The 23,183-nt window shown below is 41.7% G+C and overlaps 1 protein-coding gene across 4 annotated transcripts; it reads right to left on the reverse strand.

The window, feature by feature from the left end:
* Positions 1–2,623: 2,623 nt before the first annotated feature.
* Positions 2,624–21,730, reverse strand: HACD4 (3-hydroxyacyl-CoA dehydratase 4). 4 transcript variants are annotated; one of them, XM_040089191.2, is made up of 9 exons: positions 21,232–21,730; positions 20,732–20,843; positions 20,417–20,567; positions 15,385–15,488; positions 14,382–14,509; positions 8,277–8,389; positions 5,883–5,989; positions 4,515–4,646; positions 2,624–3,787 (listed from the first exon to the last, which is right to left on the reverse strand). In XM_040089191.2, the coding sequence occupies exons 4-9, from the start codon at positions 15,479–15,481 to the stop codon at positions 3,705–3,707; spliced, it is 660 nt and encodes a 219-aa protein (XP_039945125.1). In that variant the 5' UTR covers positions 15,482–15,488; positions 20,417–20,567; positions 20,732–20,843; positions 21,232–21,730; the 3' UTR covers positions 2,624–3,704. The 4 variants fall into 4 exon arrangements, with proteins under 4 accessions (XP_039945125.1, XP_039945128.1, XP_058279957.1 ...); XM_040089194.2 differs by lacking the exon at positions 20,417–20,567 and having other exon boundaries at positions 21,232–21,724; XM_058423974.1 differs by lacking the exons at positions 20,732–20,843; positions 21,232–21,730 and having other exon boundaries at positions 20,417–20,691.
* Positions 21,731–23,183: the final 1,453 nt, after the last annotated feature.

Here is a 23,183-nt window from a genome sequence, read left to right on the forward strand (position 1 = left end):
CCTCTGGAGAGCAACACACTTTTCCCCACTGGCTTATCTACCACTTGCATTAACAAATTATCTTCCATTATCTGCAGGAACTCCCTGGACTGTGTCTGCTGAGCCACTTTGCACCTCCAACGAATATCAGGGTTGTTGAATTCTCAGAGGACCAGGGCCTGTGATCTCAAGGCTACTTCCAGCTGCCCACAGAAAGCCATATAAAGCTTCCTTTTCCTAGTCAGGTGGCCTTTAGTAAACACCCACAAATATCACCACCTGTGTTAGCCTGTCCCTTAATTTTTACCCGTAAGCTCTCAACTCCTTGTCTGTCCCTGGGCAGAACTTGATGCTCTTTCACATAAAGACCAACTCCACCATCTCACCTCAGCTTACTGACCTGTCCTTTCTAAAAAGTACACAGGAACCCGTGACAACATTCCAGTGGTGAGCTGTCCCGCCATGTGTCAAATTGCAGTGAGATCATGGCTCTGTGACCCCACATAGATTTCCAGTTCTTGTTTATTCCCTGTGCGCTGTGCATTTGTGTACAGGCACTTCAGGAAGGCAGTCGAATATCCAGGTTCCCTGGGAGGGGTGTAAGAGGATTCCCATAGCCGTACACACCCTTGATGTGGTTAGCCCTAGGACCCTCATCGTGAGGCAGCCAAGCTTGTCCTGGTTGGCATGGCCCACTCCCAAGGAGGAAGCAATGGCCTGAGCACTGGACCCCAGCCAAGTCATTCAGTTTAAAGCCCATCCCTTCCTAACAGGCTACAATCATCGAAGTAAAAACTCATTGTCATAAAAGCCATTGTCTTAAACATCTTTTTGCCTGCCCTGTTCTGAGCTTTTCCAGGAACTTAGGTGAGGCATTGGAGCTGAAGTTACAGTAGCTTTGTGTGGTTACACATGGAAGACTGACTGCCTCAATCTCCCAACTGCATGTCTCAAGTTACTTAACCCTGTACCAGAAGGAGGTGGGAAAGTCTTCTGTCATGGGTTTCATGCCTTTTTCATGCAGTTTACATTTGGGGGTCTTCTCCACAGTGAATTTTAAGGAATTCTTTTCCTATTCCAGCCTTTTACCTAGGTGACAGACGCAAGATATAACATTTTTTTAACAAAAAACAATAAACATGGCTTAATCTGCGATAGATTTAACCTCAGCTGGCTTCCAGATGTCTGTTCAGCCCCATCTCCTCAACAGGCCATTAATTCTCCCTCCTCCTCAACAGGACAGGGAGAAAATAGGATGAGAAAGTTCATGGGTCAAGATAAAGACAGTGATCACTTACTATTCACTGTCACAAAACCATATTCAACTTGTGGGAGAAAAAACTATTGCCAATTAAAAATAGAGTAGGATGGAAAGAAAAAAGGCAAAACTAAAATTACCTTCCCCCTACACCTCCCTTCTTCCTTGGCTCTCTATACTCCTTCATTCTTGCATTTTCTACCTCTTCCCCCCCCCCAAGCAGTACAAGGTGGGTGTGGGGGTTGCACTTAGGTAATAAACCTTTATCTCTGCTGCTTGTTTGTCTTCACACTGTTGCTCTGCTCCAGCATGGGGTCCCTCCCATGGGATACAGTCCTTCATGGTTTCTTCTCAAAAGCTGCAGCTCTTCAAGCACTGCTCTAGCATAGGTCCTTTCCATGGGGTACAGTCCATTAGGAAAAAGCTGCCTCAGTGTGGGTCCCTACTGGACCACAGTTCCTGCTTTGCTTGTGTGGGCTCTCCATGGGCTGTAGCTTCCCTCAGCACACAGCCACCCGAGCCTGGGGTCCTCCACAGGCTGCCATATTTGGTGTGTTTCTCCATGGGTTGCAGAGGGACAACCTGGTTCACAATGGTCTTCATGGCTCGCAGGGGAATCTGCTACAGTGCCTAGAGTAGCTCTTGCTCTCCTTCTCCATTAACCTTGGTGTCTGCAGAGCTGTTTATCTTATATTTTTCTTCTTTCTCACAGCTGCTGCGTAATATTTATTACTTAAAATTTTCAGAGAGATGCCATGCCATTATCTTTACTGTTTGGCTCAGTAGTGTGCTGCAGTGGCTCAATTTTGGAACTGGCTGGAACCAGCTGTTTCTAGCATGTTGTATTGAATTTCCAAGGGAAAAATGTTCATGTTTCAACTTCAGGAAGGTATATAGTGGTTTAATGTGGACTTACTCTGGCTGTTTTCAAACTGTCCTCTTATTCAGCTGCTCTCCCTGTTTCTTCACAGTGTTCACACTTGAATCAGTTTGGGTCAGACAGAAGCCCAAAGCAAAAGCACTCCTGTTTCTCTACTAAATTCCAAATTTCTGTTTGCAGTGGTTTGAAATCCAGAGTTGACACTATACTATACTGTTCTATTCTATGCCTGATTGTGTTGCTTATGGTCTGCAAATACTCAGTGGTCAAAATAGTCTGCAGGCATTGTCTGCCACTGTATTAAATAAATAAAAATTACAGTAGGTGACCTTTCATTACAAATTAATTTATCTTCACTGTTTCCTTATATAACCCCTTAGGCTGCATGTTTTGCAAAGTCATACAGACAAAAGCCTCTTCATATTATAACAGTGTTTAGTTTCCCTTTATTATATTACCTTCTCTTCTACTCCTATTACCTAGGCTCCCTTCCCACAGATTTCAGTCAACTAAAAAAAAAAAAAAAAAAAAAGAGGCCTCACTTTTCTCCCCCTCATGCTTGAAAATTAATACAGATGAAACATCAGAAAAGCTCCTGCCAACCTCTGAGGAATTATATGGCTCTTTTGCCTGTATAATCCACTGGGTTGCTGTGTATATTCCTCATTCCCAGCCTTTGAAAAGCCTGTGTTTTAGTTGCTTTCTCACAGATTATCCTAAGAGAAGTATAAGGAGCAATACAATTGAGTAAAATGCCTAGAATTTTGCACATGGCTTTTGATAGTCATTCAGTTCACTTTTAGGAAGAACATGCTATTTGACATGACTACATCACGCTTCTTTTGCACGTATCTGTCTGCTGTTCAGCATGGAAGAAAATCATTGTGGGGGAAGAGACTGACATGCCAAACACATGATTGTAAGTGTTTATTTCTTACCCTTAAACATCCACTTGAATATATAGTAGATGAGTACTTAAACACTTGGCTTTCTGATTTAGCTGCGTTTCCTGGAACCTTCTTTTGATAACTGAAGGATGGGTCCAGAATTTGAAGGATCCTTAGTGAATGTCTGGGTTAATCAGCATGTTAGTCTCTTAGCATGTTAGTTAGGTTGCAAAGGTTCTGACTTCTGCTCCTTAAGATATTCCAGTTCCAACCAATTTAGCATTTATATGTGAGGTTCCTAGTATATGTTGGCCTAGTATAAAGTAAACTTACAGATTAAATGATATTGTCATTACAGAATATCTAATAGCTAATGAAATGTGTTAACACTGAAATAAGGGTGTGGCTGTGAGTTGCAGCACTCTCTAATTTTCTTCAGAATTCTATAACATATGTTAGAAAAACCACTACTTTTAAAAACTCTGGCCAGTTGAAGTCAAAGCATTCAAAAGTTTTAAAAAGCTGCTCTATTTTTGAGGTGAACTCAAGAGATTTGCCTTTTCTGAAAATTCTACACAGCCAGATAATGTTCATGCAAAGAGGAGTTTTGCATAGAGAAATCCTTGTCCAGTTTGATATTAACTATGATGTGCAGCAATCCCCTAGGAATATATTTTGTCCATCCAAACAAAATATCAACTTAGCTTCTTTTATTTTTGATGTTGCCTGTCCCAAGGTGTGCCATTCTCTCAGAGAAGAGGTTCCGAATGATAAAGCACATACCTGAATCAAAACACAAAACAGTGTAAGAACAAAGGAGTAGAACTCAAACTGTCTCAGATTAATTTAGAAGGAACTGTAAGAGCCTTTATCTGGCAACCTTGCACAGTTCCTTCCATGTACTTTGGAACGGAACACTACAGCATAAAAATGAGGTTCTTCAAATTCACATTAAAGCCAATGACAGAATAAAGACTTTGGTATGACGCAGCTAAATTCAGTTGAAATTTTTCCAAAATATTTTGATGAGAAGGAGAAGGGATCTGTTTTATATGCAGGTTTTGGAGTGGCTTTGTTTTTTCATCCCTTAAATAATTACGCTGTAAAAGTCCTAATTTAGATATAACTTCTCATCCTAGTTAGGAGTTAGGAGTGAGGAAGAGTTGCACAGAACCAGAATATGATCAAATGGGAATTGATTTTTTTTAAAAAAAGCAAACAAAAAAGCAAGTTTCACTAAGTAGCTGTAGTTCTAGCGTCATTGAAACAACTTCCATAAGTTTGTGTTTTTATGCACCATACACATGGTGTATGTTGCAAATTTAACTATTTGTATTTGAAAGATACTGGAAATCAAAACGGGTACTGATGCACTTTTCTGCAGTGGTCTGCAGGAAATGTAGCAGAGAGAGTTAGAACTTGTGAAAAGCCCAGTGCGGATTTGATTTTTTGTTGCCATAGGCATCCCGGTTTTGTTGAGACCCAGCCTTCTGGAAGATGAGATACTTACCTGCAAAGAGAACTAGCAGGTACATTTTCAGAACATAGGGGAAGTAGATTGAGAAGGTGAATGGAAATGGTAGCTGGATGGAGTATGTGCCGCAGGATTCAAAATAAGGCAGTGATACACAAATTGCAAATCCTGTAAAAACATGGTAAATCCTTAGTCTAAAGGAAGCAGAAGATCATCAAAAAGCTTAATGAACAAGTCAGTTACTTTTTATATTTTATACACCTATACATACATATATTTATTCATATACATATGCATGTTTTCTCCTTGAGTTCAGTTTTGTAGGTTTGGGGTTGTAGAAATGCCTCCTGCTTGCTGCTGAGGACTCCAGGACGGTGTGGATGAATGTAGACGAGAGATCTCTGAAGTTAGGTTTTAGAAGAAGAGGTTTATTATATGGGACGTGAGGCCTTGCTCCGAGCCGCGAGGCGCAGCTGTAGCATGGCCTTGGAAAGTGGGGGAAGGGAGAGATAAGGAAATTCCAAGAGCAAGATGCAAGAGAGAGGAGCAAAGGAGAAGAGAACAGAGAGACAAGAGACAGAAGAAGAAGAAGAAGGGAGGCCCACTCTGCAGCCCCCTGATAAGGGGTCTCGAGGTGGGCTGTAACAGGCTTGTGCCAATGGGGTTACAGATACTTGATACTTCAGGAGGGGTTACATGTGTGGGATAAATCATACAGAGTGGGTTGTTTTCGCAGGCATCTAGCAGCTAGGACATCTCAAACATCAAAACTTACTCTCAATCTATCTCAGTTACAGGTTTCACATTCTCAAAAACTAAGCAATCATATTAATAGGGCTTTCTGGTTTCATCCTTCCCAACATGGGGTGTTAATTGCTCTAAAAACTAGAATTAATAATTCCTATTTACTAACAAGTGCTGTCAGAAACAAGTTCTTTCAGTGTGTTCTCAGTGGGCAGAGTTCTTGGTGTAAGTATGATAACCTGGTAAGTGTGGCCTGAGCTGGTAAGGTCAGCCTCAGTGGGAGAGAAGCTTTGGAACTTCCTGTCCAGTATACTCAGTCTGGAAGGTAGGAATACATATGTCGTTTATGAGAGTATCTTTCTGCTTTACTGAGACAAAAAGAACATTTTCCCATATTTTTAAAAACTTAAACAAAACCAAGCAAACAAAAAAACCCGCAAAACCTACCAGACACACAGGCCCCAAACCCCAGATAAGAAAAAATAACAGAAAAGAAAGACAGAGGTAAGATACAGGTTAATATGAAGGTACATGAACATCTATGACAGCTTTGGCAACGCATGAAGGGACTGTGTTAAACACAAACAGCAGTTGAAGTGATCACATTTTACTGAAGAATATTAAGGAAGCAAGTGGTTGGTACCCTTTCCATCTCCTTACCTTTAGCCAGAACTGAAAGGGGATAAAGCAGGATGCACAGTGAGAAGTTGAGCCATGTTAGTGGTAGGTAGTATATGCCCATCCTTGCCAACATGTTGTAAGTGTACCTGTAATAAGAGGAAAGCAGATGAGCTCAGAGGAAATTATGATGTCTTTAGAATAAAGATATACTATTGGAAAATTCAAAGGAATTGCAGAAGAGCTTGGAGCTGTTTGAGTAAATTTCAGAGCCAGTAATGGTTTTTGTTCAGACTCCAGTGCCTGAAAGTAGATGGTTTATGTTTTCAGAAGAGTTATCTGTAGTGCTACCTTAGAGCAGGTAGACAGCAATAAAGCCCTTCAGACAGAAAGCTCTATCAGAAACCAGCATGATTTCATACTGGTCCATCAGAAAATGGATTTCAGGTGGGAGTGTCACAACTGAGAGGGGCAGGCAGAATATTGCTGTTGCTTGGGACCAAGACAATCCTAATTTATGAGTGCTGAGCTAGCTGAATTACTGCTGGAGAAGGTTAAACAAGAAGGCAATTGCAATTACATAACTTGTAGTACATCTGCCTGGACCTCAGTAGGGGTCGTAGGTCCAAAAAAAGCAGTTGCTCAGTGTATTGCAGCATTTTATTTTAACAGTGGCTGTTACTGTTGCTCATTGGGAGACCAGAATGCTTAGTACTTCAATCTCCAAAGGTGGCCTGATCTTGGTTTGATCTTACAGTAGTACAGCAGCTCTCCAAACACTGGAGAAACAGGTCTGATTGCATTTTTGGTCAGCTGAAAGACTTTCTGCACTGAGGGCTTGCTAGAGATGTGTAAATCTATTACCCAAGACTTTGTGACAGATGAAACTAGTGCTAAACACATTTCCTGTATTCCCTTATTGATTAATTTATTTAATTTTGCATCATACCTGGATTGTAGAAGAGTGTGGCTGAAAATGGACCATAAAAAGGAAACAGCTACTCCCTCTCTATATAATTCCATGGGCTGTTACGGTATAAGCAGGAGAGATCAGAACTTGCTCTCAGTATATTACTAGCCATGATGCGTAATAAATAGTCCTTCAGATAAATTTATGTCCCTGAAAGTTTATGTGGAAAATTTTGTGATACTTCAAGAATAGTTGGCTAAGGGATAGGAGAGATCCCTATGCACTTTTAGACATGAGTACTCTTTGAGATACTAGGAAGTGACACAGATGCTGTAAAATAAATCAGGTATGAATTCTAAATTTTTATGAGTTGTACTGTGGTTTATTTGAATTGATCCTTTGCTGCTATAGACCACAGTAGCTTTCCTGTTAAACAACTGCTGTTACTGCTTTGGTGCTTAACTGTTCTTTAGCAAGGGTTGAAAATAATGATGCATCAATGGTACTTTTATGCACTGACAGAACTTCACAGCTAATAGTGCTTATACTTTTGGCATTTTGCCAGCTGCACTGAACTTTTCATTACAGATTAGGTTCTACTATTTTACTTTTACAAACTTCAAAAAGAAATGGGATGGAACAATAATCAAAACAATTAATACAAGTAGCAGCCTACTGAAATGTATTTCAAAATATTCTGAAGCTGACTTAAAATCTTTATCAGTTCTCTCTGACACTTTCCTGTTTCAGATCTCTTTTATAACATAGGTTTCCTTTGCTGTCTAAAACCATATACTTCAGTCAGTCCCCTAAGCAATATATTTAAACAAGCAGAAAACCATTTTAGCAGGAAAAAAATAAGTTTTGCTGCAATACATAGGTTGCTGTGAGAGCTGTGTCTTCTTAAAATGCTTCTTAATTCTGTATGTACCTGCTCTAAGTCTACAAACTGAGACTTACATTACATATGAGAAATACTTGTTCTTGTGGTAGGATATATGCCCTATTACACCAAAACTCTCAGTCTCCTGCAGCAGGAGCTCTTGGCTTTTTGGAAAGCACAGTGCAATTAGCTCAGAATAGTCTTTCTGCCTTTGCAAGAAGTTCTGCTGGTGCTGCCTTCCCGTGCTGTCAATCTTGGATCAAAGTGGATAAAAAAAATAAAATAATAAAGCAACAGGATGGTAATGGCAACTGGGATGGTTTCAGGAATTGCTGTTCTCCAGAAGGTAGTTGTGATTGCTGTCTAAATTTTTATTTAAAACATCAAAGCCTTTGAATTATAAAGGTTAATGCAGTCTGCTAATGCATTACTCTGTCTTACATCTGTAAATTACTCTGCCTCTTAACCATGTGGAATTTTGTAAAAATCATTAGGTAACTTAAAAAGTTCAGGCTTTTAAATAAAAGATAGATAATGTGGTTTGCCACTTTTGAAACAAATAAGCCTGCTGCACAAAGGGGGTGGAGTTCTGTTGGCAAGAGTAACCTGTTTTCCCCTCATGGTTTTGATGTTGACTCCTTACCTGACCACATCTAATAAATTCCAAAGGAAAAATAAAACACACACGACATATTTGCCTTGAACTTCTTCCTGACTGTTGATCACGACAAATAAAACAATTATTCTCTCAGTGATCTGAAACGAAAAGACAACTTTGAATTCAGGTAGCACATTCTGTAACTGTTGTTTCTGAGGGATTTAGGCATAATAGGAGGCCACAAAAGGATTCAGTTTCTTTACACAAAATCAGCAGTGAATATTTTGTTTCATGCCCTGTTTTTGTCCGAAGTCCTTCAGCAAAGAGAAGTGGACACTGCTGACTATAGCATCAAAGACCCGTGGAAGTTGGCTTGCCAGCTGGGATGACTTGGATTTGTAGCCAAGGAAACCTGTGGATGGGCCCACGGAGGTCAGGGAAGCAAGGGCTACTCCTAGTGCATCTGACTACCTGGAGGGCTTGCAGGGATAAGCTTCCTTGCTTGTAGGCAGTAGGATACAGAGGGCCCTTCTTGGGGGGGTCATATGCCAGAAAGTACTAATCTTGCACTCCCAGATCTGTTTTTCATATCTTGGAAATCTGTGTCCCAAGGAATCTCTTTCATGTAAGATTTGCAGAAAGGAGGAGGAAAAGTAGAATTCCTTATCTTTCTTTCCATCTTATTCTTGGTTACGGGAAGTGAGTTTAAGCTTGTCATTTATGTGAATGATTGCCATAGTATTTATGTCCTAACATTTTTCTAGTGGCTGAACTTTATCCAACCCACAAATGAAAAGATAAAGTGGATTAAACAGGCAGTGCATCCAGCTTAAAATAAATACTTTGGTAATATTTAAACTCAAGAAATTAAAAACAAGTGTGTCTTTTTGCAGCTTTCCTGACAACTTTTCTAACAGTATCCATGCCCTGCCCTGTAAAGTAAATGTATCAGTACTGCCAAGAGTTGTCAAGCTGCCTCAGAACAGTAACAATTCACTCTGATTTACAGGCTATTGCAAAGTGTTGAAGTAGAAAACATGCACCTAAGCAGTTGGTATGAATTGATATAGCTTCATTGGGTTGGGTTTTTTTTTACCCAAAGCCATGTCTTCCATGAGGTACATTAGCTGTAATGATTTCACAAGTTGAGATGTCAAGTCAGTTAAAAGTTAAAAAAAAGAGTTGTTTTTATAAGTGCTGTTATTCTTCATTGGTTTTCCCAGACTCCCCCTTAAAAAGCAAGAATTTTGCCTCTCAGCAAGTTTGTGTGGTAGTTTTGCTACATAATATTGACAGGTTCCTGCATGGACTATTCTGGCCACAAACTCTCTTTTTTTCGCAAGCCACATCTGTCAGATGAAGCGTCCTTCACTTCACTATTCAGCAGAATTACGTCAGAGCAATTTTTCATACAGAAAAAGAGCATGTCTATGCCCCAGGGATCTGGTTCCTCATCTTGGAAAGCACTGAGGGGCCACAACAGCTAAAAACTGTTTTCCTGCTTCTCATCCTCCTATGACCGTCATCTTGTGCTGCTGATCCCATAGGTCCCTAACTGAGGAACTGATTTTTAAAAAGGTCAGATGTTGGCAGACTTCTGTATAGATGGGTCAGGAAACAGAAAGTGAGAGCTAACATGGCCTGTGTTTGTACACTGATGCTGAGTAACATGGCAAAAACACAAGGGAACTGGAAGTATTGATGCAGATCTGAAACCACACAGAACAGAGATACTAGAAACATGGCAGGGCAACCATCACAAGAAGGAAATCAAAACAAAGGTAAAAGCTGTGTGAAAGCTGGGTGGGATTGTCTGCTGAAGAGAACAGATAAAATAGAATCTGAGTTAAAATTGTTAGATGAAGAGTGGTAAAGAATGTAGCATTAGTGGTGTGGGCATTTTGTTACTGACCCTAAAATCAGATTTGAGATGTGGAGAGAAACTCTGCAGTATTATTAATACAAGAGCTGTTTCAGGGAATTGCCACAGGTGGTTGTCTTAGAGACCAAGGGCTTTATCATGATAGTTCAAAGATGGACTTGTTCTTAAATGTCAGAGCTGGAAGATTTTCCAAATGGTCACTCACTTTTGAAGAAGTGGCTGGGTGGTAATGTGCTAGAAAACAGCATGGGATAAATGATCGGGATCTGACTCTATTTCAGTGAGAGAAAGGACAAGGAGTACTAAGGTAGTTACCATTTCAAACTCCAGTTTGAAATTCCAGTTTCAAATGGATGTGTTCCAGCCAGTGAGACAGAATGACTATGGAGACCCACAATATAACCTTAGAATCTGGAAATAGAAGAAGCTGTGGATTTTCTTCTCTCCCCAGGATACAAGCAGAAACATGTGTCAGTGAGAACCACCTACCTGGGACTCAGCAGATTTCCTCTATCAGATTCATATTGGGAAAGGGGAGCAATGGAGGCATGCACATTACACATGATGGAACTCAGTAATCTGACTGTAAAGTATGTTAAGCACCTGCAAGAGCAGGAAATTAGACATGGCACAAACTGATCACCTTGAGGTATTCTGTTCCTGTCAGCTACAGTCTCATCTAGCAAGAATTAGGCTGCACATAGCAGCCACCAGACACTGAAACTGGAAAGAGGTGGCCTTGGTCTGGAGCATATGTGTGGGGCAGGACACAGAGCTGGCTGCTCAGGAGAACTGTGATGTTCCTGTGGGGATAGACAGTGATATCCTACCTCTTTTTCTGCATAAATCAGGAAGTTGCTTGCCTGCTTGCCTTTATTCTCTTTCCTTTCAGAGCACTCCTAGCTTTAGGTAACCCACAAAAATCAAAGGTAAATGCAGGGACTACTCAAAGGCTGGGGGCATTTTCTGCAAGTGAAGAGGCAGGGTGCTTCTTGGAGAAGAGTAGTATATGTTGATATTGTGTTGATATATGTACACACATTTCTGCATGTATATGTACATGAAGTAATGTACATTTATAAATACACATACATATACACACATAAATAAAATGCATGTGCTGCTGCTCAGCCATGGATTGTTTTCTGGATGGATCATCTGTCTTTGCATGAATGAAGATGTGATATTCTCTGTAGCTACTCTCTTGCATAAAAACAAACAAACAAACAAACAAACAAAAACAATTCCCCCCCCCCCAAAAAAAAAAAAAAACAACCCTACAAGTCCTATGTTTTCACATTCATGAAAAGGAAGTGTGTGCTAACATATCACAAAGCACAAATATAGTGTTTTCAGTTTTCATTCCTTTTTTAAAATGAAATTGGGATTACCTTCATTTTCTGAAACTGATCTCTCAGAGGATACAGCGAGTTCTGTAGTGTGATATAAATTTCTACAAGGCAGACTGAGTTTTTTAATCAAGTAAGTGAAACAGAGCAAATTTGGCTAGAGAAAATAGCATATTCACTTCCATTTTTTAATAACCATGACTGTGCAATTTTGTACTCAGTACCTGAAATACTTACACAGTTCTTCAATTCAGTGTATATTGGGGGGGGGGGGGGGGGGGGGGGGGAAGTGTGAAATGTGCCACTAAATATATAAAGTTTAAAAATTACGTTTTTATCACAAAACCATAGTACATTGCTTTTGGTTTGGTAAAACAAATCTGTTTGCACAGGATACATAACTGCCCTTTGTTTCACAAAAACACCAGTCTTTTCTTAGACCTTTCCTCTCTCCTTGCTATGACACCAGTCCTGTCAGTCTTTACTCCGTAGCCAGACTAACACATTTCATTACCTTCTGTTTTGGTGACAACAATGACATGTGACATGTTCTCCTGCCCTCCTCGCATTATTTAATGTGTAAATGGCCTGAGAGACATCCCTTCTCACTAGCTTTGTGAACATCCCCCGCCTCACCTTACCCAGCACATCCATCACACAGGACTCATCTTTCTTTCATGGTGTGGCTTGGCCTTGACCTATTTTGTTCTTCTCAGGTGCCTGGAGGCCTGAGACTTTTTTCCTCAATGAGTTTTTACAGAAGACTCCTCTGAGTTTGTTTTTCCACTATCTATATCATGTATCTCAAAGTGTTTTTCTTAAATGCTATTAAACCACAACAAATGTAATATTAGGCAGAAATCTTTCACTCAAAGATTCATTTACATATTGTATTTGCTATAATGCCTACAGAACAGCTTGCCACCACGGGTCCCTTTCACAGCTTGTTTTGTTCAATGCTGATTTGTACCTTCACCCATGTGCTTCCCTAAAATTTCCTGAGCCAGCTGTTCCTCATCCTCGTGATCACCCAAGCTGAACTTCACTGTGGATGTGCACGCATATCCTTTTTATGAGGCATGCATACAGGGGTGTGTTTTAAGCTCAGAGCTGGAATAGGTGATGGCAGCACAGAACCAGGCAGCCACTATCAAATTCTTGCATCTTTATCACTGTCCTGACTGTGCAGCAGTCTAGTAGGCTGCAGCAAGGTAAATATCTCTTAGCTACTGTCCTTCCCTAGTTCATTGTGGAAAATATGCCTTGTTTTTTCTTCCTACGAGGCAGTGAAGAAAGTGTAATGAGGCATGTCGGAGTAGTGCTGGCACACAGCTGCTTAACCTTCACTCTCAGCAAAAGTGGGTAACCCACAGGATAGCAGAGTCTTCACCAAAGAGCTTATACATCTTGTTTGGACAGCATGAAACTGCTGCTAACATCAAGGGAAGAGAGTTGTTCGCAATGAGAGTGCAGCTGGGAAAAGAACCAAGTACGGAACCAAAACTATATTTGGAGTGAGGTGAACACTGAGAGTCACAGTGCCATATGGTTCCCTGAGCCACCTCCCCATGCTGCCCAGGACAGCACTGCACCAACTGCACTGCCCAAGAAAGGTCACAGTTTTCTTGCTCAGAAAATCCATTTCATACTAATGTCATTTGTGGCAACAGAGAACAGTGTTTGTGCAGGCTTCCCTGATCTCTGCCTTGTGTAAGTCTGCCTAGGAAAGAAACAGACTATGTCAGGGTTGGGGAATGTGTAAACTCTGCCAGGACAAGGCTTGTTTTAATGACTAAGAGCAGGCTGCTCTTCTTTCCAAGACATGTGAGATTTGTTACAGGTCATACTAGATAGGAGTCTCCTTCCTCCCCTAGATGAGCATCAAAGCATGTGGATTTAGGCAGGGAAAAGCAGTTATTTGCATTTTGACTCATTTGCTACCATACTTAGGGAGCTGTGTAAAGAACAGAGATCTGTATTAGTCAGTTAGTTAATTAGTTATTTAGATAATTAGTTAATGGAGTTTTGAAAAGAGGAACATCTTCACCCATGAATACGTTGTTTGACAAAAATGGGCTATCCATAAAACTAAAAACATAACTAACTACTCTTGGTCCTCTACCTTCTGACTGCTAAGAAAAATACAAGATTCACTGTTATTCAAATACTAAGGGTCAAAAAGGTTTGAAGGTAAATTCAAGTAATAATTTTGTTTTTTCCAATACATTTAAAAAAAAAAAAAAAAAAAAAAAACACCAAAAACCAAAAACCCCTGACATTAGCACCCAAAAGGAAAAAAAAAAAAATAGTGTAGCAAGCAAAATGTGAATCATCATCTTACTTTCTGCTATAGCATGTGATGTTTTGGCTGGTTTTCTGCCTACAGCTGAACATATGACAAACTACTAGGGAAAAAGACCAGCCTGGTTAAACAGAGAACTTACTGAAAGTAAGGGAAAAAGAAGAGAGTGGAAGGAGGGGAAGATAACTTGGAGGGACTACAGGGGTGCTGGAAGGTTATGTAGGGAGAAACTTAGAAGGGCCAAGCACCCCTGGATTTTAATTTGATCACTGCAATTGGCCACTGACCAACTTCTGCTGGTGGCCGTGGACATTTTCTGGGTCTGTGCTGGGGACCAAGCATGAGGTACTCACTATTCAATTTCACACACACACACATACACACACACACACACAAAAAAAAAAAAAAAAACCACAACCACACCCAGGACCATTCTTTCCCAACCAGCCCAGTTCCGAGGAAGCAATTCCTGCATTTAGCAAACTATCAGCAGACCAGACTGCCTGAGGAAGGGTGGAGGTGAAACATTCAGGGTAGTTCAGCCTGGGCTTGTCCCCAGGGACACTCATGGCTGATGTGTGTTGGTCGTGAAATGAGAGTCTTGAGAATTAAATTACCTGCAAAAACCTGGGGAGGAGACGGCTTTTGTCAATGCCAATGAGGATGTGTAGGATCTCCAGTACTGATAACAACTGGCAAAGGCGCATCACAAGTCCTATGGAGTGAAACGTGTCAGCCAGTGAATCTACAGAAAAAATTAAGAGAAAGATTAAAGGATCGTTATATAGTAAAAGTCTGGAACAACTACTGGGTTTGCTTTTACATTATCATCACTGGAGATGACAAGAAATAAAGTTCACACAGTACCAAACTTCTGGGTAGCTGAATAAAATCTTCAGGGAGTGGATGAGGCAATCTGCTCTGTGTGTGTGGCTCTGACACAGAGGCATGGAAGCTGAGAAAAGAATACCTATACTTAATGCATGGGCAAACACTGTTGAGGATGTGTTGGTTTAGAGATACTGCTTTAGGGTATTTCTAAATAGGAGAAAATGTTGAGGAAATGCATGAGGAATTTTTAAACACTAGGAGATGTTGAGTTCCTGCCTGTATCTGCACTGCCAAAAACAAGTAGTCCAGAAAGCAGGCATTTAATGTGCCTACAACTGTCCACCATTATAAGTAATTTTAAATTTCCAGTCACTAGCTTTCTATTTTTGTGTCTTAACCCCAGGCAACAGAAAGAGAAATATATTGCAATGTTTTTGGAGATAGTCATGTGCAATACCACAAGATATTCTCTCCTGGTGGTTTCAGTAGGACTAATATTTGCCATAGTGACTGGACCTAGTAACATTTAGGTTTATGTCTACATCAAATGTTACTAGCATGCCACTGAATAATAAAGTTCATTAGCAAAACAAGTGCTTCATTCATAGAACAAGAGTAGAAGACAAGTAATTTGTTCACCCTTTTTAATGGAGTGAATTTCTGATTGAATTACAGTCCCTGGTATTGGACATACACCTGTTCAGAATCTCAACTTTATCTCTAATTCGACATTTCTATGTGTGTCACTGCCACTTAAAATGTTCAAGGAAAAGAGAGAAGGAGCCTTACCTTTTCCAAATGTCATGAACCTGATGATCATATTTGTAAATATCCAAGAATGCCCGCAGAATTGCATTAAGTCATACACAAATAGGTACATGTTCATGGTAAATCTGTGGAAAATTAAAATAATTGGCTATATTATTTATAACAACATTGTAAGAAATTGCACCCTCTTTGGACATGTTAATAAATCAAAGGAAAAGAGCTGAAATTGGGAGCTGCCCTGGCTTGGGGGTGCTGGTGTATGGGACCTCACATGGGCACTCACAGCCCAGAAAGCCAAATGTGTCCTGGGCTGTATCCAAAGCAGCGTGAGCAGCAGGACCAGAGAGGGGATTCTGCCCCTCTGCTCTGCTCTGCTCTGCTCCATCTGCAGTGCTGCCCCCAGCTCTGGGGTCCCAGGGCAGGAAGAACATCGATTTCTTGGAGTGAGTCCAGAGTAGATGATCAAGATGATCAGAGAGATCAAGCACTTCTCATGTGAGGAAAGGCTGAGAGAATATGAATTGTTCAGCCTGGAGAAGAGGTTTCAGGATCACCTAATCGTGGCCCTCCAGTACCTGAAGCAAATTTAAAAAGATGGAGACTTTTGACAGGAACATGTAGTGACAGGACAAGGGCTTTAGACTGAAAGAGGGCAGGGTGAGATTAGATATTAAGGAAAGAGTTTTTACTGTGAAGGTGGTGAGGCACTGGCAGAGGTTCCCCAGAGAAGCTGTGGACGCCCCACCCCTGGCCGTGTTCAAGGCCACAGGAGGGATGGCGTTCTGAGCAACCTAGACCAGTGGAAGGTGTCCCTGCCTATGGCATGGGTGTTGGAACTAAATGAAGCTGAGTGGAACTTAAAAATTCTTAATGTCCCTTCCAACCCAAACCATTCTTAGATTCTATGAAATATAAACAGATCAGTGAAAACTGTGTGTGTCTCTCAGAGGTCCCAGAATAGAACTCTGTCTTATGAATTAAAGTCTCCCTTTGTTGCTACACTTAGGATATGCCCAGAAAAAATTTTGAGAGTTCCCACCAATCATTAGGGTGATTTGTGGACATAAAGTGAAATCTGTGCCTCCAGAGGAAGTTGTATCTAACCAAAGACATTCCATTAACTTCTGGATTCAAGTTGCATTTAGTAAACAAAATCTTCTTCTGTGGGAGAAGACTAACTTTTGCAGCTATTCCAGCCTAATTTTCATGGACAATCTGACTTTTTGCAAAACTTCATAAACTCTGGAAATACCTAATTTCCCATAAATGTATTTTTTTTCTGGTCTATTCTGAAAACAGAGGCTTACCTGTCCTCCAGCTGTAAGACTACACTTTAGGAAATTAACTTGTTAATTTTGTACTAGAATTTATCTCCTGTGTTGGACCTATTAATTTCCTGCACTAGTAAGTAGTATTCTCTTCAAGTTGTGCCTTGATCCTGTGTGTTCTTGTAGTATGTCTCTGCCAAAAAACTTCAGTTCATTTATATCTGTTCATTAACAAATTGAATAAATTCCACTCCTCAAAAATATCTAAATTTGATAAATGCTTATACTTCATTCCTAGCATTGGACCATAAGTAACAATACAGTTATTTAAATTGATCTAGATAAACTGATCTTCAAAATTTTTATTGTAAGTAAATCCTAGGAAGGTCATAAAAAGTTTTCTTCCTCTTTTCCAGTTATGTAGGATGACAGCTATTCACATCATCACTTCTATAAGCACAAAAAGATTTGTAGGAATAAAGTATTTCCCAAAAGACATCATTGTTCTTTGATAGTGTGAAAATAAGACATATAAGGACCCAAACAAAGGAATCTATTCCATATATACCTTATTTTTGGGAAAAGTAGGATGCAACTGAATTGAACTAAAGTCCAGTGAGATCAATTAATATTTAAGCCAAATTCCATCTGTTTTATTACTGAATGACACTTTGTTCCATCTTGTGGTAAGAAGTTGGGAAACTATATATTATAAAAAGACAAAAAATGAAGAACATTGTTCTGTGTTAAGAAACAGCCTTATTACTGGATGGATAAGAATTACTGGATGGAAGTTACAGGAACAGACAACTTGAGGCTTTCCAGTCAGTACCTCCACCACTCTCTTTGGTCTGATACTGCTGTGTGGGCTTTACACTGGATGTAAGCTGAGCGAGCATATGGTTTCTCTCTTCTGAAGTTTAATTTGCTACATCTGTCTGCCATCCTCAGAGCTTGTCTTTCAGCGATTTGGTTATATTTTCCAAACTTTTCCATTGCATTGGCTGCTAGAAAACTGTTGTTTTTGCAATTCTTAAGGTACTTAATCTTGACTAAACAGGGAGTAATATTTGTAAACACAGCCTCACATTAGTGTTTTGGCAGTGTGGCAGCTGTTGCATGTTAGAACACATCATCTCTTTTAAATACACCAGTGACTGCTGAAATGTGTCCAGACTGTTGACATTAATGGAGGGCCCCATATTCCCCAGGGAGTGTAGAGATGTGGTGCTGGCCAGTGTGCCGGTGTTACATGGTGGACAGATCCTGACCCCAGAGCTGTGAGCAGCACAGTTCCCTCCCTTACTGAAACTCTCCACTGTGAAGAAGCAGCCCTGATCTGAGAACGCATCACAGTTTTCAGCCCACTTTGTTAATTCCCACACAAAAGGTGCCTAAGACCAAACAAAAGCTTTTCACAGAAGTGAAGAAATCCTAAGAGACTGAAAGTTGATTTCAGTATGATAAGATGAAGCTCAAATGCAACTTTTCACAAAGGTCATTCTCATCTTAAGGCTGACCTCTTTACCTATAGAGAAACAAGTGGGCTGAAGATACTTCCCTATCCCAACGTGTCACAATACAAAATTCAGCCATCGATTTCTATGTGAAATGTGAAGGGCAGAAGAGATGGTCTTTATTTAGATCCCCTGCTTCCACTGGCTCACAGCAGGGATGACTCCACATTTCACTCCCAGAGTCTGCTTCTGCAGCACTGCTGCTGACAAAACACAGACGATCCATCAGGTAGTGGTTCAGTCCCTGACGATGCCTCAGACTTATTGGCTAGTCTTCCAAACCTCACTTTGCCACCCTGGTGCCTGACCTGCTGCCACATCTCTTCCTTGTGGTGTGATTTGCTTTAAGTTTCAAGTCTCTTTCATTTGAAGGTATTGCAGGGGGCAGGTGGTCATAGCATTCTGCCTGCATTGATGACAGGAGAAAGAAACAAACATAGGTCTTGCAGGAGATAGACCCAGGAGGCTGCACTTGCTGTCTGCTGTTTTGTCAGTTTCACCTTATTTACCGTGGCTGATTTTATGACAAATACATTGAAATGCTAGGGATGCCCTTATCATATGTAATATCAACCTTGCTTAGCAGAAAACTTATCTGCTTTCTCTGTGGGCTCAAACCCCGGAAAACTAGATGAAATGTAAGAAATGTCAGAACTAGCACACAGAGCAAAGATTTTATCATTTTTGTTGCAAAGCCTGATGCATTTCCTTGGGCAGAAATTTCACAAAGTGTAACAGTTGCATTCTATTATTTTTATCACAAAGGTGTTCAGTGTGCCTCTGTGGTAACTATCATCCAAGGCAAGCATGGAGTTAGGTGCCTTCAGTGTCTGAAGGGTGGTCAGGACCATGCTCTCCCATGAGCTAAGGTGACAGCACAGCAGTGGCACCCAGATCAGGTCAGCCCTCATCCCATTTATGTGTCCCTTGCAGGGACAGGCCAGGATGAAGGCCATGCTCAGGTAGCTCTCAGGATTGTCCCACATGGAGAGTCCCACCCTGGCCTGCACGCACAGAGCACTTCCCTGCCCCTCAGGACTCCTGTGTCCTGTGCTCGCCGCCCTCCTGTGTGCCCGTGCTGGCTGACCACACATGAGGAACCAGCCTTCATGCTGAAACCAGAGAGCAATGTTCCTTTTTTTTTTTTTTTTTTTTTTTTTTTTTCCCCTCGGCAGGCAAGCTCTGCTAGAAAATTCCCTCTGCTGACATGGTTTCCTTCTAAGTCACATTAGGTCATGTTGCTCTGAACTTCTGTGTCTTCCCCTGCCCACCTGTGACAAGCTGCAAGCCCTGTAGTTCAGGAAGAAGAGAGCTGCTGAGTACAGCTGCTGTACTTTACTCCCACACGCACATCCCACCCACTGTTTCTTTCCCCTTTCCTTTTTGCATTTGAGCGGTCTGTGTCACCAGCACTCAAGTATTACCTGTTTCAGGGGTCGGATTGCTGCTGCTGCTCCTGAGCTTCCTCCTTTTTCCTCTCTGCAGCTGCAACAGCTGTTCGTTAGGAGGTTTCCCCTCCTCTTTCCTCTTACCCCACCCCACGACGTCACCGTATGTAGCACTAAGCAGGAACAGCACTGCACTTCCCAACAAAGATGTTTTTAAATTTACCCTGACCCTCAGTCAGTCCAGCCCAGCTCAGCTCAGCCTAACGCAACCTACCCTACCCTACCCTACCCTACCCTACCCTACCCTAAATTGGTTTCTTGCTGTTGTACCAGTGAGCTAAACCCCGCTAACTTTATTCCTTAATGCAGAGCAATGTTTTGAAAGTTTACTGGAGGGAAGAAATGCAAAATTATAATGCTTCTTTCATGCTTAAATCATCAGCACTACAGCAATGCTATCAACTCCATCAAATTATAAGGATGAATGGGAGCACAGTAAAAAAGAAGAACTTCAAATTATTTCAGATAGAGGAAAGAATTTTCCACTTATTATATAGAAATGTGTGGGGTTTAATGCCCCTATGAAATATGGACACTACTTGCAGAGTGAAAATATGTGTTCATCCTAGTTTGCTTCTGCTCCAGATGTCTGGGATATCTCAGCACAAATCAGATGAAGAATACCCTAAGTGATTTGTAACCTCCCTTCTACCAATAAGTAAGTTTCACCACAGGTATTCGTGTTGAAATCACACCCCATCCTGCAGTGAGAGCTGAAATTTGATGCTGCATTTGATGCACACTGAGGATGTAATAAACATAGGATGTTACAGGTAGGTACAAAATGCTGGATGATAAAATGTTCCTCACTGTGTCTTACCCCTATTGCAAGTGGCACTGAGGTCCTGCCAAGACCATGCCTGTGGTGTCCTGGAGTGGTGTGAAATGCCTTCATGGATAGTGGATGATTTCCTGGCAGGCACAGTGACAAGGACACCGTGTTTTCCATGGTTATGTCTCCCACCTGAAACCTGAGCACAAGGGTCATACAGTGATTACGACTGGTTTTCCTGCCATAAGGCAGTTTACTTTCACTGCTCCAGAATAATTTTTTCAAGGCTAAAGAATCCGTTTCTTTCTCTGGAGGAAAAAAAATATTTCAGTGCTAAATACGGGGTTAAGCAATTAAACATACCACTGTTGAAAGGCTTAGCTGAGCTCTTGCAAGCAGCCTTCATACTGTCTGCCTCTGGCAGGGCAGCCGGAGTGACCGATGCTGCCAGGAGTGCAGCTCACCACTGTAACCGCTGCAACGAGATCCAAGTGTAGAAAGAATAGGTTTTTTCGAGGACTTAAAAGCAACAAAAGCTCAAATAGCAAAACACTTGTTGGCTCATAGAGGTGACAAGGGGCGGGGGGGCGGGGATTGACGCTGGCCCAGTGCCAGGCACCATGAGCTGCTTACTGACTCTCCTCTGCAGCTGGAGAGAGGAGTGAAAATTTAGCGAAGGGCTCATAGGTTGAGATAAGGACTGGGAGAGATCCCTCAGCAAATTCCATCATGAGCAAAACAGGCACAACTTACAGATATGAAGTTACTACTAACAAATCAGAGCAGGATAAAGACAAGTAAAACAAACCCTTTAAGAAACACCTTGCCCCCACCCCTCCCTCCTTGCCAGCTCCACCTCCTACCCCATCGGTACAGGGAGACAGGGAGTGGGTGTCACGGTCAGTTCATCACCCGAGGCTTCTCCTGCTGCTCAGGGAGAGGAGTCGTTTCCCTGCTGCACGGCAGGGTCCCTCCCATGGGATACAGTTCACTGAGAACTTCTCCAGCTTGGCTCCATCTCGTGAGCAACAGCTCCCTGCAAACTTCAGCAACGTGAGTCCATCCCACAGGCAGCACTCCTCCCAAAACGGCTGTGGCGTGGGTCCCTCTTCCGTGGGGTGTAGTCCTTCAGGGACAGGCTGCTCCAGCCTGGGAGCAAGGGCCTCTCTCCACAGACCTCCCACAGGATCACAGCTTCCTCCAAGGTGTCTGCCTGCTCCAGTGTGGGGCTCCTCTAAGGGCTGCAGGTGGATCTCTGCATCCTTGTGGAACTCTGTGGGCTGCAGGGGCACAGCTGCTTCACCACGGTCTCACCACAGGCTGCTGGGGAATCTCAGCTCCGGTGCCTGGAGCCGATCCTGCCCCTCCTGCACTGACCTTGGTGTCTGCAGAGCTGCTCCTCCCACTTGTTCTCACTCCTCCTTCTCTGTAGCGTCAATAAAAACTGCACCACAACAATTGTTTTGATTTATTCTTAAACCTGTTATCACAGAGGCATTTACCACCATTTATCATTGGCCCAACCTTGGCCAGTGGCACATCCATCTTTGGAGTCACCAGGTATTGGCGCTGCTGGAGATGGAGGAAGATTCTGGCAGCTTCTCACAGAAGTCACCCATATAGCCCCTTCAGTACCAAAAACCCAGACCATGCACACCCAATGCACAAAGGCACCAGCAAGGACTTGCAAGCTTGGATTCCACTTTGGGTCCATGGTGGTGGCCACTGGAGGCAGGGGCAACCAGGGCAGCTGCATCTGACTGGTGCTGGGGAGGTGCTGCCTGTCTCTGAAGCATTTTGAGAGCTTTCCTTTGGCAGCAGTGTGGCTCTGTAATCAACGCTCATTTGCTGCTGAAAAAAAAAATCTCTTGGGATGATGGCATGTGAAAGGAGTGATGTTGCCCTCCAAAAGGAATGATGTTGGTGCCCACTCCATGATGAGGAATGAGGCATGGCCAGGGGAATGAATAGAAAATCCACTTCAAAGGTGTACTTCTGACCTGAACTGTAATGCTCATATTAACCCACACATTTGAGTGGCTATGCACTGCAGGGATGAAGCCAAGGTACAGGGCTCACATATCAATTATTACATAGATATTCAAGTTTTCTTCTGGGAGATGCAGAATACAATTCAGGCAGTGGCTTGTAGTTGATCTGGCCAATCAGACCTAATACTAGGCCTTCCTAGAAAAAATCCTGCTCTAAATTCAAGATTGTTTTCTGCATACAACTTTCATTTGAAAACACATGTGAGGTCTCTTTAGCTGTGTGATTTGCGGTGGTGTTTTTGTACTGTGATGAATATGAGAAAGTAACAGGTAACAGCTTTTATTAGACTAGATACAGGTGGGAACAATTCTAGGCACATGAAGTTTGAGAAAGGCTTTTATGCTTAAATCATTTAACATTTTTTTATGATGCAAAGACGTTAAGAGGAAAGGAAATACCAAATGACACTGTTGAAACACATGTTAACTGGATATGGGAGCAAGAGAGTAAGTAAGTCATGGAAAAATATCTACCTTTTTATTTTTGGAAAATGAACTTTCTTCTCTACTCCAGCTAATCTCTTGCAGACTAACTTCTGTCTCAAAACTACTTACCAGCATCAAAAAACTATTTGTATATTGCTGCTGCCATCTCTAAAAACAAACTTTATGACTGTTCTGCTTATGATGTTAAGATGAAGTCTCTCAGGTTTTTCAAAATCTAAATATTTTAACTGCACTTGGTTTCCCCTGCATCATGAGGTAGGAAAAACACATTCTATCTGGGCATGGTGCTTGTGCTTGCGTCAGGAATCTTTGCAAGG

This window comes from Hirundo rustica, chromosome Z (assembly GCF_015227805.2).
Source record: "Hirundo rustica isolate bHirRus1 chromosome Z, bHirRus1.pri.v3, whole genome shotgun sequence".
Classification (NCBI taxonomy): Eukaryota; Metazoa; Chordata; class Aves; order Passeriformes; family Hirundinidae; genus Hirundo; species Hirundo rustica.